Source organism: Carex rostrata, chromosome 10 (genome assembly GCF_964058835.1).
Source record: "Carex rostrata chromosome 10, lpCarRost1.2, whole genome shotgun sequence".
NCBI classification, from domain to species: Eukaryota; Viridiplantae; Streptophyta; class Magnoliopsida; order Poales; family Cyperaceae; genus Carex; species Carex rostrata.
Window position 1 is genome coordinate 8,808,691 of NC_135927.1, and position 13,545 is coordinate 8,822,235.

At 32.3% G+C, this 13,545-nt stretch overlaps 1 protein-coding gene across 3 annotated transcripts; it reads left to right on the forward strand.

The window, feature by feature from the left end:
• Positions 1–993: 993 nt before the first annotated feature.
• On the forward strand, positions 994–12,603 carry LOC144560758 (BTB/POZ domain-containing protein At4g30940-like). 3 transcript variants are annotated; one of them, XM_078310006.1, is made up of 11 exons: positions 1,273–1,411; positions 2,055–2,128; positions 2,418–2,503; positions 2,721–2,804; positions 2,967–3,051; positions 5,342–5,421; positions 6,068–6,169; positions 6,296–6,354; positions 10,204–10,678; positions 10,899–11,205; positions 11,843–12,603. In XM_078310006.1, exons 1-11 carry the CDS (start codon positions 1,332–1,334, stop codon positions 12,403–12,405), a joined length of 1,995 nt encoding a protein of 664 aa, XP_078166132.1. In that variant the 5' UTR covers positions 1,273–1,331; the 3' UTR covers positions 12,406–12,603. The 3 variants fall into 3 exon arrangements, with proteins under 3 accessions (XP_078166134.1, XP_078166132.1, XP_078166133.1); XM_078310007.1 differs by lacking the exon at positions 2,055–2,128 and having other exon boundaries at positions 1,331–1,411; XM_078310008.1 differs by lacking the exons at positions 10,204–10,678; positions 10,899–11,205; positions 11,843–12,603 and adding an exon at positions 7,154–7,541 and having other exon boundaries at positions 994–1,411.
• The last annotated feature ends 942 nt before the right edge of the window (positions 12,604–13,545 follow it).

Sequence of the window (13,545 nt, forward strand, 5' to 3'; positions counted from 1 at the left end):
ATGAGGTATGAAAAAAATGAGGCATTTGAACCCTCCTCTAAAATCACATTATTATTTGTACTTTTATGTACCAAAAATTGTAAAAACCAAAAAAATTCAACCCCAGCTTTTAGTATAATTCCTTTTTTTTTAAGAAAGATCTTTTAGTATTATATAAGTTTTTTTTGTGATGAACGAAATAATGTATAAGTTGAAATTTTCTCCAAAATCTCATTCACACTGAAATTTTTGCCTGAATCTTTAATACTCCGTGGTATTTTTTTCTGTAACTTCTCGTGTTGCGGGTAAACATCGTCCATTTTGAAGGGTCAAATTAACTTGTTTCGCATTAAATATAGGACAGAGGCTGTAAGTAGCTGGCAGCGGCCTATGGGCTGTGCTCGTCTGACACGTTGACTCTCATGCAGGGCATCGGGATACGGGATTCACTGTGAATTATTCTCTGTATCTTTCGTACGGGAGCAATCTAATAACAATTAAGAACTTGTAGTTTGTTACATGGAGGGTTTCACAAAGTAAGACCCAGAAAAGAAATACAGCGTCGACCCACTCTCTTTCTTTCAGCGACACGTGGCTTTCCTGTTAATCCTACTCGTTCATTGAGAACCAACCAGTGTACTTCGATTGTAAAATATCCAATATGGTGAGATATTCGATTTATTTCTACCTTCTTACAGATTGACCCTAATAAGTTCTATAATTTCAGGTACATGTAAACAAAGGATGATCCCAATTTTCTGGATATTTATATCTTGTGTAAAAAATTTCGAATTAGGTTGCATTTTTTTTAAGTTCTCTTCTATTAGTTCACAGTTTCAATAAAAAGACTTCCATTTTATGTCGTTCAAGAGTATTTTTCATATATCAGTACTTTCTTATTGTAAATTAAACGATATTTCAACATATGGATTAATGACACTTGACAGTGTTTTAGTTTCTTTAAACCTTGTTTTGCAAATTGAACAAAGAGCATGGTGGTTAGGAATTTGGTTATCTATAGTTTAGTCCCTCTTGCAACTAGCAATTGTCCCAACCACTGCAATCATAGTACATATTATCTAAGGTAACAGAACATTTTTGTTTAGATCCGGACCGTCCGATCAGAATTCGGACCAATCAGGTACGAGGTGGAAAGCATGGGGCTTTTTTAATATTCGTGCAGATTCTAATCAGACGGTTTGAATCTAAACATAAATTTTTGGTTACCTTAGGTGATATGAATTCCTGCAATTATACAACCTATGTCTCTGACATCATTACCTGTAATACTCCAGGTCTCCAGTAGGGGCTGAAAAGTTTCTTTATTGTAACACTTAGAATTACAATTTTTCATGGAGGCAAATGCAGAGATTCCCTTACCAGTAGACAAGCTATCAATCGACCTGATACAGAAGACTAAATCCTCAATCAGGTCTAATATTCTTATTTGCTGTTATCAAATACTCAAAATCATTTATTAATTTTACGCTTGCTTCTAGAGTCATCAATTATAGTTTTCTTTATTTAAGATTGATTGTCTACAAGGGTAGTTTTGTAATTTGTTCAGTTATATTTTTACTGGCTTTAATTTTATTTTACCATTTCCTGAAAGGAGCAACCTGTTTTCCTGTTATTTTACTGTTTTCAGTCACAGAACTGGTATCATTGCATTCAATTTTTAGTGGCCTTATATTTGAAGCTATTTCATTTCTTGTGAATTGCTTTACCTCATCAGTTCTGATTTGTTACTTGGCAAATGATTGATCGAAATTGGCAAGTTGGCAGTTGGCACCAATGTACCAACCTGTTTAATCTGTACTTCAGTATGCTACCGGATGGATTCTAGCTCTGTTTCATTTTATAAAAACATTCATAACTCGTTAAATAAAAACGACGAAAGTCTTTTTTGAAACCTACAAAAAAAAAACGTAGAAAGTCAAAAGAGAGAAACTGATCCAATATTGTTATAATCTATGTGTGCGAATCTGTTTGTCTGTCTGAATGCGCACACGCATGCATTGTTGTCATAATTATAATTTTTAGTTTTGAGAAAAAACTTGTCTACAATTTTAAAGTGATCCTAGATATGCTGTACTGGTATCATCTGGAAGCTTCAATCCACCAACATACATGCATTTACGAATGTTTGGTAAGTCTCTCAGTCATGAATTTTAGTACCTTTTTTTTTATTCTATACTTCTCTGCTAATTTTCGTCATGATGTTAAGGTCTCAGTGTAATAAAAAAAAAATGTGAAATTATCTCTGCTTATACCAAATTTGGCACTAAGTTAATCCTTGTTTTTCTGGGCTTCTTACATTTTCAAATTTTAAATAATCAAAGTGATCTGAAAGAAGTTGCATTTTTCATAAAATTTTATAGAATTAAATCTGAAATTATCTCTGCTGATACTTAATTTTATATGTTATCTTTTGTTAGAGTTGGCAAGGGATGAACTAACAGCACAAGGTTATACCGTACTTGGAGGTTATCTTTCACCGGTAAATGATGAGTACAAGAAAAAGGTATATAGCTACTATCTACTCAAATGTTTATCTCTCTGATTAATATGTAATCTCTATTAATTTTAGGCTATTTGAGTATCCAAATGATGACATCTTCTTTGCAACCTACACTAAAATGTCTTACATTCACAATTAATGCCTAAAATACTTGCTAATGATGTGAAGTACTAGACAATATTTGAAAAACACATCTCATAAACCTTTCTTTTATTTGCAGGATCTTATATCAGGGATGCATCGAATCAGGATGTGCGAGCTAGCATGCAAGAGCTCGTCCTTTGTTACAGTCGATCCATGGGAGGTACTTCAATTAGGGTCTCAAAAAAAATTCAATTTTATCGCCTTAGTATTCGACAGATTTCGAGTTATTTCTTTCTAAAATTCCATGTTTTCACAGGAAACTTTGCATTTTTCACTTTATTTCCTTTTTTACCAGTTTGTCATGTAATAATTTGTAGTATAGGCAAAACAAAGTAGCTACCAGAGAAATTTAGAGGTTCTTGCAAGGATTCAGAGCTCTTTGCTTAAATCTGGCATCTTTGACAAAGGTATGTGGTATCACACTATAATGATGAAAGATAAAGAGTGAGGATATGATATTTGCAATGCGCAGAAAGGTCCGTGCTATGGAATTATGGATCCATATCTTCGTATGAAAAATTATGAAAAATTATAAAAAATGTAAAATTTTGTCTCCAAGTACATTTTTATATGAAGATCATGTTAAGCGGTTCATATCAACTGTTTGAACTTTATAAACATAGATATTGATCTATAGCACGGACGTTTCTGAATTTTGCAAAGTACCATAGCCCCACTCAAAAGATAAATTTCAATCTCATTTCATCTAGCCATATTCTTTGTATAGTTGGATCTTAAGGTTGTACAGTAGTGTCTAAATTCATTATCATTTCTTTCTACTTAGTAGAGGTTTTGATGAATTTCAGTCCCAGCTCCTATGCAGAAATACCAGTAGTTGGGACACTTGCCAGCATGGTTTGGAAAATCGGCCGAATCCGAGTTGACTCGAACGAGTTAGACTGGAATCGGCCGGAGACGATCCGATTTTTCCCGAGTTAACTCGGGTATATAAGTTATATACAGAAAATCGACAAAATTGAGGCTAAATCGAAACAATTAACTGAATTTTGAGTTCTTTTTTTAACAAATATATGGAACAAATTAAACGTTTGAGATAACACACACCCTGATTTTAGAACTTGTGACAGGTTTTGTTAATTAATTTTTATTAGACAGTGCCTATTAAAAAATAGAATGAAAATACACACACGCACATATATTGAAAAATAAAAAGCAGTTGCCACCCATTTCATTGGTGAAACAAATTTTTATTTACAACATATACATTTCTACACTATCCTGGTTCTCAATTGTACATTTACAACTATCTGGTATGTACCAGCACAGTGGTACCAGTAGCCACTCGATCATATCTTCCCTAGATACAAGTTCAGATCCAGTGCGGCAAGATGTAGAATGAGATTTGCATTGTCATTTTTAACCTGGCACGAATCTTAAAGTGGACGCCTTAGAATTCAAATAGACACCGAAATTATTTTGTCTCAGTTGAAAGCTCATTCTACTAAGTGCATACCGCAGAGGATATGCATCCCCTTAGATAAGTAGATAGTTCATACCCTGCCAAGTTTATAAAATGCTGATGAAGCTTGTATCAGAACAAAAATACAATGAGAAAAAAAAGCAGATAAGTCCCTATTTGCAAAAATTGGTTTCTTTCATTTTTATTTTCTTTTATAGTTTTGCTTCCAGTTCAAAATGCATTACTAAAAAATGGTTTTTTTCATTTGGCTAGGAAAGTCAAATTTGCGCGTATGACCACTTTTCGGAAAGAGGGGATGAGATGGATCCGAATATCACTCGGGGGAAACTCCCAGGCATTCGAAGCATCAGAATTTCAAAAAAATGTCATTTAGTGCCTCAAAAATTCAGTTTAAGTTTTCGTTCAACGGTAGACATACAACGATCAGTATTTTATTTAGTCAAAAGCCTAAGAGATTATTCAAGAATTATTCATATAATTATTTTAAAATGCATTTACTATTTATTATATTCGTTTGCTTATCTCCGAGCAAATGGTATATGTCGACAATAATCAAAAATTCAATTATTCTCTCTTTCGCTCTCCAATTATTCTCTAAAAAAAAAGAAATTGACATCATTGAGGCAATCTAACTATATTTCCTTATGTATATTCGAATAAAATAAATTATTAAGAATCAAGGTCAAGTCCTTAATTAGTGTTATCTTTAGACTTGTGATATCTAACTAACAAATTAAATCAAAGTTATAAAGAGTTACGACATCACTTCATAAATATATCAAATATCTTATTTTTTTGGTATACACTCTAAACAATAAAACTTTTTCTTTACAAAATTATTTAAATTAAAATATTAAGATCTCTAAAAAAAATATAGAGAACCGCCCGACCCCCAGGCGGTTTGGTCCCTAGTGGACCGCCCCTGGCTCGAGCGGTCAGCTAGGAGTATGGACCGCCCCTACCCCGGGAGGTTGGGACAGTTTTAAAAAAAAAACTGAACTTGGAGGCATTTTTGTAAAAAAAAAAATTTAGGGTTTTAATAAAAATGTCCCTGATTTTTCTAGGCGTTGCCCTGGTTTTAGGAGAGTGTTATTTTGAAATTATTATCCATGTAATCTTAACTTACTTCTAGTTTAGTTCATTTAGAATTTGCTCATCTTGTTAGTAGATGGTATTTAGAAGTAATACTGTAATAGCTTATTCTTTCCAATTTTTTTTTTTTTTTGGTAATCTATTTATTTATATTCCTGATATAGGTTCACTCAAGGTGATGCTTTTATGTGGTTCGGATCTACTCGAGAGATGGGGAGTCCTTAAAGTTTGGATTGCTGATGAGGTAACCCAAATTATGCAACTAACTCTAATTTAACCCTGTAATTATGTCGCTCTGTTTAACCCAATTTTGTTTCAATTAAACCTTCCTAATTTGCACTTCCTCCTGCAAAACCCCAATTCACCCAAAAGGTTATATTTTATCTATCAAACTACTCAAATTTACAAGTACTTTTTTTGGGGGTGGAATTTCATGCATATCCCTCAAAAACTTCAAAATTACGTATGTCTCCCTCTAAAATTCATTATATTGTATTTACCCTTTTAAACTTCAAAACTCACAAATGGTTCATTTCTCTACTTCTAATGTATACACGGTAACATTCACGTAGACGCTGGTGTATATGTCAAAAGTAAATAAATGAATCACTTGTTCTCAAAAACCAACAAATTAGAAAACTACCATTTTTATTAAACAAGATGCATATTTTTAATTTTTTAATAAATGATAAAATGAGTTCTTTATAAATTTAAAATGAGCTTTGGGTAATTTGTGTGTTTTTTAAGTTTAGAAGGGTAAATATTATATTATGAATTTTAAGGAGAAAACATGTAATTTTGAAGTTTTTGAGGGGTATACATAAAATTATCCTTTTTTTCGTTGTACTATGTAAAAGAAATTGGAAAGTAAAACAATGTCTCTGTTTCAGCTTAGAACAATTTGCAAGGATTTTGGTGTAGTTTGCATTCGTCGGGAAGGGATGGATATTGACAAGATAATATGCAATAATGAGATTCTAAGTGAAAACAAGGTATATATAAAACTTGTTTTTCATGGTTATCAAATTTTCTTTCTTCTTTTACTTTTGCTCACAAAACCAATGCAATTTAAATGTGGCTAACATGTTTTACATTACTTATGTTGTTATTTTTGCAAGAATAACATCATCTCGGTCGATGAAATTGTTCCAAACCAAATTAGTTCAACAAGAGTCAGGTAATGTTATATGATCTATACATGGGAAAACTATATGCTTATCACCACTGTTCTGTATTTTTTTTCTTCAAAAAAAAGAAACATCTGTTTCTTACCAGTAATAACAGTTGGTACATAATGTAAAAGCCGGACCTAGACTGGAACTGACATTTAGGTTTAAGACTTTAATAATGGGATTATAGATTGATTAAACCTGGCAAAAATTAAAATGAACATGATACTATTTTGAGTGAGTCTATGGTACTATGCATATTACGATTTGTTACCGTGCTACGGCTCTATATTCGAGTTTTCAAATTCTAACGGTCGATCCGAACCGTTCATCTTGTTCTCCATATTAATATGTGTTTGGAGACCAAATTTTACATTTTTTGAAATCTTTTTACTATTTTTTTAGATTTATTGAAAATCACTGTTTTTGGATGGTCCAGAATTTTCAGATCAAGTGATTTTCTAAATATTTAAAAAAATAGTAAAAAAATTTAAAAAAATGTAAAATTTGGTCTCCAAACACATATTAATATGGAGAACAAGATGAACGGTTCGGATCAACCGTTAGGATTTGAAAACTCGAATATAGAGCCGTAGCACGGTAACAACCCGTGATATGCATAGTACCATAGACTCACTCTACTATTTTATTTAATTTGTACAAAGTGTCCTTCTTTTTCTTGATTCTAGAAGCCCAAATAGTGGATAATAATCTTCTTTTTTAACCTATACATACTGTCTAATTAAACTATTATTATATATGTTTTGCACAATCTAACAGCTGAAATATATTCCCTTTTTTTTCAAGGGAGTGCATCAGAAAAGGACTCTCTGTAAAGTACCTGATATGTGATGAAGTCATTGATTATGTGAAAGATAACCAACTCTATTTGAATCCACCTGATAACTGATAGGTCTCAAGCATGACATGACAAAAAAAAACCAAAATATGGATTGAATTTTAAGGAAGGAATAATTAACAAGTCAAGTGTTACGAAAGAAAACACACTTTCTGTGATAAAAAAAAATTATTATCCAAGAAATGTAATGTAGAATTTAAGAGAAAATGGCGAACTTAAATTATGTCATTTTCTTCCTTTGTCATGTTAATTACATTATTTAAAAAACAAGCAAATTATATGTGCTGCATTGTTTTGGCAATTAAGTTGATAAGCTCTCTGCTGAACAAATAATCTGCTTTCAATTTCATTTGCGCATATTTCCAATCTGTGCAAGTATTGTAATATTTCTTTGTTTTTTCTATCTTCAAGCTCTCCATGTCTTTTTTTTTTAAGCTTACAAGCTCTTCATGTCAATTAACATAATATCAAGATCTCATAATTTAGTATGTTGTGAGAAATTAATATAATATGATTAATATTTTGTTCTTATTTTGTAGCTAATTGATTTAAAACGAATAGTTTTATGGACATATTTAATGACCATAAATTAGATGAAGAGGGTTCAAATGCCTTCATTTTTAAAAAAATTATAACTCAAAATTTATAAATTAAAATTCAAAATAAAACCGTTTGATATAATCTACATTATTTTATCTATGCACTTATAAAATTTTAAATTTATAATATTTCAACTTTGCTTTGGTTGCCATTAAGGACTTGTACAAATGTACTGATGTGAATAATTTCTTGACGTTGATTTTTCAACTTATTAAATCATATAAAAACAAAATCAAAATGTGATAATAATTTATGAGCACATAGAGAAAATAACATAGTCATATATAACGGTTTTATTTTGACATTTATGATTTAAATTTTGAGTTATTAACAAGTTAGATATTATCTCTCAGTTTTTATGATTTGAAGATCTAAATTGATTAAAAATATATATAATATAATTTCATTCTAGCATAATATTGTTTATGTTTAATTTAAGGGGGAATATTAATTTGTAATTTGCATAAGTTAGAATTTATCTGTCAGTTTTATTATTTATGATAAAAAATTAGTCTAAAATTAATTGAATAACAAGAACATATACATCTCAGATGCATTGTACAATGTAATATTTATACATCTCTATTGATTGAAAATAGTAATATACATTGAAGATGCGCTGTAAATAATTCCAGCATATTAATACACAGTATCTTTTTTTATTTAGCGCAAAACAAATTCACGAGCAAATATAGGGTGATATTTATAGTATATCTGTAAAATTTAATTATTGTAAAACTTGAAATGAATTTTTCATTAATTAAAAATATTTATCATAATATGCAGTAAATAAATTTTTGCATATCGTCTGCGTTATATTATATATGTCGTATTTTTTTTTTATTTACTTCTTCTAATTTATGATAGCAAGAAGAGGGGGGTTAATAAGAGATATTGATAAGATTAAGCAACCTTGATAAAAATAAATTTGTACTTTACATTTTTAGATTGTGCAGTTGACAGTTACCTAATAAAACGGAGTTTGCTTTAGAAGACATCTTAGACATGTCTTTCTTTTTCCTTGTTTCCGGAAAAGGGTATTTACTTGCAATATTTTCTTATTAAAATACTTCTAGGGTCAAACATGAAAACTGCCACAACGAAGAAAGGCGGAGAGAAAGAGGTGCGTGCCATGGCCCCACTGGCCCCACAACTCTGCAGCAGATTGGTTCAAAGCAATGTTGAGATCCTCTGTTACAAATTATGTGCAGTAATCCCTGTTGCATATCACTGAGAAATTTGTCTCTATTAGATAATTAATAAAGAACAAAAATAAGCGAGTATTTTTTATTTATAGAAATTAATTAAAAATAATATAGGGTATTAGAATGAGAAAACGTGGAATTTTCATGTGGTGTTGTGTTGTTGTGGCGCCTCAATGAATTAAAAAAAAAGTCGACTTTATTGCTTGGAGCTGAATTATTGAAAATGTCCAATGTAATATCGTGAATTCTATGTATCATAAATATAACACAGAGTTAAGTTATATGCATTTAAGCACGATGGACAAAAACATAGTTATACAGTTAGTCTCATTCTAATTTCTCACCTTTTGTGGTCGTCTGGTGTGGTCAGTGCAGAGAGAAACACAGAGTGATTTTTAGTAGACCAATGTACTATGAACTATTGTAAGTGACCAATAAATTTCTATAAATAAAAAATTCTCTAAATAGACACTGTGTTATTTTCATACTGCTGTAATGTACTGTATGTTCCATAAATATAACTGAATTATTTTTTCAGTTTTGTTTATGCATTTAAATTTAAAAAATATCATTTTAATACCCTATATAATTATATATAAATTTTTATAAATAAAAAATTCTCTGAATAAACTTTGTATTATTTTCATATGCCTATAATCCATTATATATCCCATAATAAATGCTTCTTTTTCGAAATAGAAGATAACTATTTGTAGGTATTACCTTAACAAAGAACTTAGTTCTTATAAGTTATACAAGGCATACATGATTGTTGTCACATAGAATCTATATTATTAAAATTCACAATTCCGATTGCCACGACATCTTTTCTTTCAAATTAAATTTCTCTGTTTCCGGTTTCAAACCAATTTAATTAATCTTAAACCACCTACATAAATTATATATTTCAAAAAATCTGACCTCCTCTTCTCTTCCAATCTTCTTCCTCATAAAACTCAAACCCCTCTCTCTCTCTCCTCAAATCCATTGCTCTGTTCCCAATTCCTCTCTTCTGCGATTGTTTCTAAAGACCAATTCTTTATTCTCCTTCCATTAATCAAACTAATTTCTCCTTCGATTGATTTGAATTACACTTTGTGGCTACGAAATTTCCATCTCTATACTTCCCAATTCGTTCCCCATTGAATTTGAAAGCTTTTCAAATTTTACCTCCTTACATGTAATTAATACAGGTCTATGGCAAGCCGTGATCGGGTTCGGTTCAATGTAGGAGGCCAATTATTCGAAACCACATCCACAACCCTCGCAAATGCGGGTCGAGAATCCATGCTCGGTGCCTTGTTAGATGAATCATGGAATCCGGGTCAACCCGAATACTTCTTGGACCGAAACCCGGCTTGTTTTTCTGTCCTTCTAGACCTCTTACGCACCGGGGCACTTCATATCCCAGCAAATGTACCCCAAAAGCTCTTGTACAGGGAGGCGCTGTATTACGGGCTATTGGATCATGTAAGGAATGCAAAGTGGGGCCCACTTGATGGGAACAGATTGCAACTGGCTGACTCGGTACCGGGTCGGGCACCGGGTGATGGCACAGCCATTCGTGCGGCGCCAGATGGCGGATGCTGTGTGGCCCATGGGAGTGTTGTGCATGTTTATAATTGGATGTTGGAGGAGAGGAAACCCATTAGCCTTGATTATCAACAGGTTCAATTACTTTGTTTTTTGTTTTTTTAGTTTATGTCTTAAAATTATTTCCATTCAAAGGTTTTTTTAAATTTAAATTCAATTTGAATACCACATATTCTTTGTACATTATAATGAACAATTGATTCAAGATTAGTGTTACATACTCAATCACAAGTTCATGACACATAACTAAACAAATTAACCAACGCATGATTAAATGACAAATTTGCCCTTATAGGTGAATGATGTAGGCTACATAGATGCCGACAGCATAGTCATAACAGCCCGAGAGAGGCTGGGGAGAGCGGAGGGGGGCATGGCCATCTTTTCAGCTTCAACTGGGGAATTACAGCACCGGTTCAGAGTAGAGCACGGCCAACAACCAAAGAGTTTCACGGCAGGTGCACTGTCACTAGCAGGCCCTGACGACAACCGCATCTTCTCCAGTTGTAAGGGAAGGCTGAATGAGTATGGCATCGGCATGTGGGACCTCAACACGGGACAGCAGGGCGATTTCTTCTATGAACTTCCTGGTTGTTCTCTCGGTACGTGCTAGCAACTTATGTAATTTTCTCAATTTTTAAAAAATTTAAATATTTTTTATTTGTTAAGTCCATTCAAATATGCACAAAAAGTTTGATTTTTTGATGGGGATGGTCAATCTTGGTCAGTGATGTAAGGCATGATTTTACCAGTTCAATGCATATTTGTTAGAAATTATACAAGGAGTCAAATTTTTTCATATTTAGTTTAGAAAGTGGGCACAAATATGAAAATTTGTAACTATATGCTATGAATAATAACACATAAAGGGTCTATTATGAATTTATGATTATGTTCCTTTCACCAATGACTTAGTTCTTGTTGATGCCATCAATACCATGTACTAGAATCAAATAATGAAAGTGATATGATCTTATTTAATGTAGATTGACTTTCATATTAGATAATTGCACATTAATTAATACTTTTGAATAGGCATAGATGATTAAAAAAATTGAAGTAATTGATTAGTAGTACTTATTTGTTGGGTACATTTCTATGTTATTTCAAGTTTCTATAGTCACTGTCGATCTCTTATTTCAAATTTTCATAAAAATTTGGGTCTTTTATGAATAAAAGGCACTGCAGTTTTTCAAATTATTTGACAATTTCAGTATATTTTGTTGCTAATTTCCCCAGGTGATGCTGACATACTGCAATGGCTGCCTTCGAAAAACTGCCTCATGGTCGCCACTCTATTCCCCCGTACCGACAACTGTTTCATTGGGCTTCTCGATTTCCGTGCCAAAACCATCCCGTGGTCATGGTCTGATGCTGGCATAGTTGTAACCCTAGAAGACAAGCGGGTCCTACACGCAATTGCCATGGAAGACGGCCATTCCATATGTGTCATAAACCAATACGAGGACCTAGGGTTCATCGATCTCCGTGCCGGTACTGGCACCAACAGTGCCGGTGCGGGCGTAAGGTGGAGTTCCAGGAGCAAACTAATGAACCGAAAGGTGCCATTTGAAGAAAGCTGTTACCCGAAACTTGCAACTCATAATGGACAGCTGTTTTCTTGCATGAATGACAGTATCTCAGTTTTTAGTGGTTCTGAGCATGTGCTTACCAGTACGCTTAGTAGGAGTTATGGTGGTTCGATCTGTGATTTCTCGATTGGAGGTGATCGTCTGTTTGCACTACACAATGAAGATAATGTGTTTGATGTATGGGAATCATCGCCTTCTCCGATCATTTAGGTGATCAAAATTGAATTTTGTTTTGCACTGTGTGGGGTTACAGGGTTGTATTTATTTTCTTGGTTTTGTTTAAGAGGCTAATTAAGCAAAGATATGTGTGCTGAGGGGTTTTTGTTCATTTGGAGAGAGATAGTACAGGATTGGAGTGTAGATTATTTAACTGTAAATTTATATAGACGAAAGTAATTTTTTCTTCTATTTCTCTTTGAAGTAAATTTTCAATTTTGTAATTACAGTTTTTTTTAAGGCCAATCTTTTTCATTGTTTAAATGCTGATAATTGATTCAGAATTTTGGATAACTAATATCTGTCTCCATGACTGAATCAATGCAATTTTCGATCAAAACTGGAATCAGATGGCTCAGATAAAAGAAACCAGTTCAACTATTTCACCGTATTCAATCAAGGCCGTTCGATTTTGATCAACCGCTTCAGAAACCTGCTCTCAGATATCATTTCTAAAAAATTACACATATAAGCAGAATTCTGTCCATGAAAATAAATTAAGAAGTTAATTAAAATTTTAATCTTCCTTTGCTTAAATAACTTTCCAACTTTCATGCATGTCTTATGATCAATAACATGTGATGAGCAGTTGCACCTGTTAAAGTTAAATGGAAATTATGGAATAGGTACCAAACCTTTCCCTTAATATATATGGATACTATACAAGTTAGGTGAAAGGGTAAAGTGCAAGTCAAATGAGTATCTGTGTGTTCATATACTATAGCATTGTATAAATAAACCACTAATTATATCATTTAATCATTGTGCTAAGTCCCAATTGTTCTTCCTTTTTGCTAAAATTAATCATATGTTCAAGTTTTCCCAAATATTTATTTTGCATGGTGTCAAGCTGGAAAAGTTGGATAATGTAATTTGTTGGAGCTGAAAGATTCAAGTGATTCCCAATTCCAATTGTGCAATCATGTCTAGACAAATATTTTTTTTTATTCTTAAACGGTTTGGACAAAATGTATATTTTATTTTTTATTAAGTCAATCATCTATTCACTGTTCTTTAATTATCTATTTATTTTTTATGTCTATGAGAAATGTTCAGGAGCTATATACCTTAATTAATGACACCATCGTTATAATTAAACCGAATATTTAATGGGTCATGATTAATCATTCAAAT

Excerpts from the sequence above, each read along its gene's own strand:
- LOC144560758 (XM_078310006.1), top strand. The coding sequence starts at position 1,332 with ATGGAGGCAAATGCAGAGATTCCCTTACCAGTAGACAAGCTATCAATC. Across the intron at positions 1,412-2,054 it reads AAGACTAAATCCTCAATCAG|TGATCCTAGATATGCTGTAC; the intron begins GTCTAATATTCT and ends ACAATTTTAAAG. Across the intron at positions 6,355-10,203 it reads ATTAGTTCAACAAGAGTCAG|GTCTATGGCAAGCCGTGATC; the intron begins GTAATGTTATAT and ends TAATTAATACAG.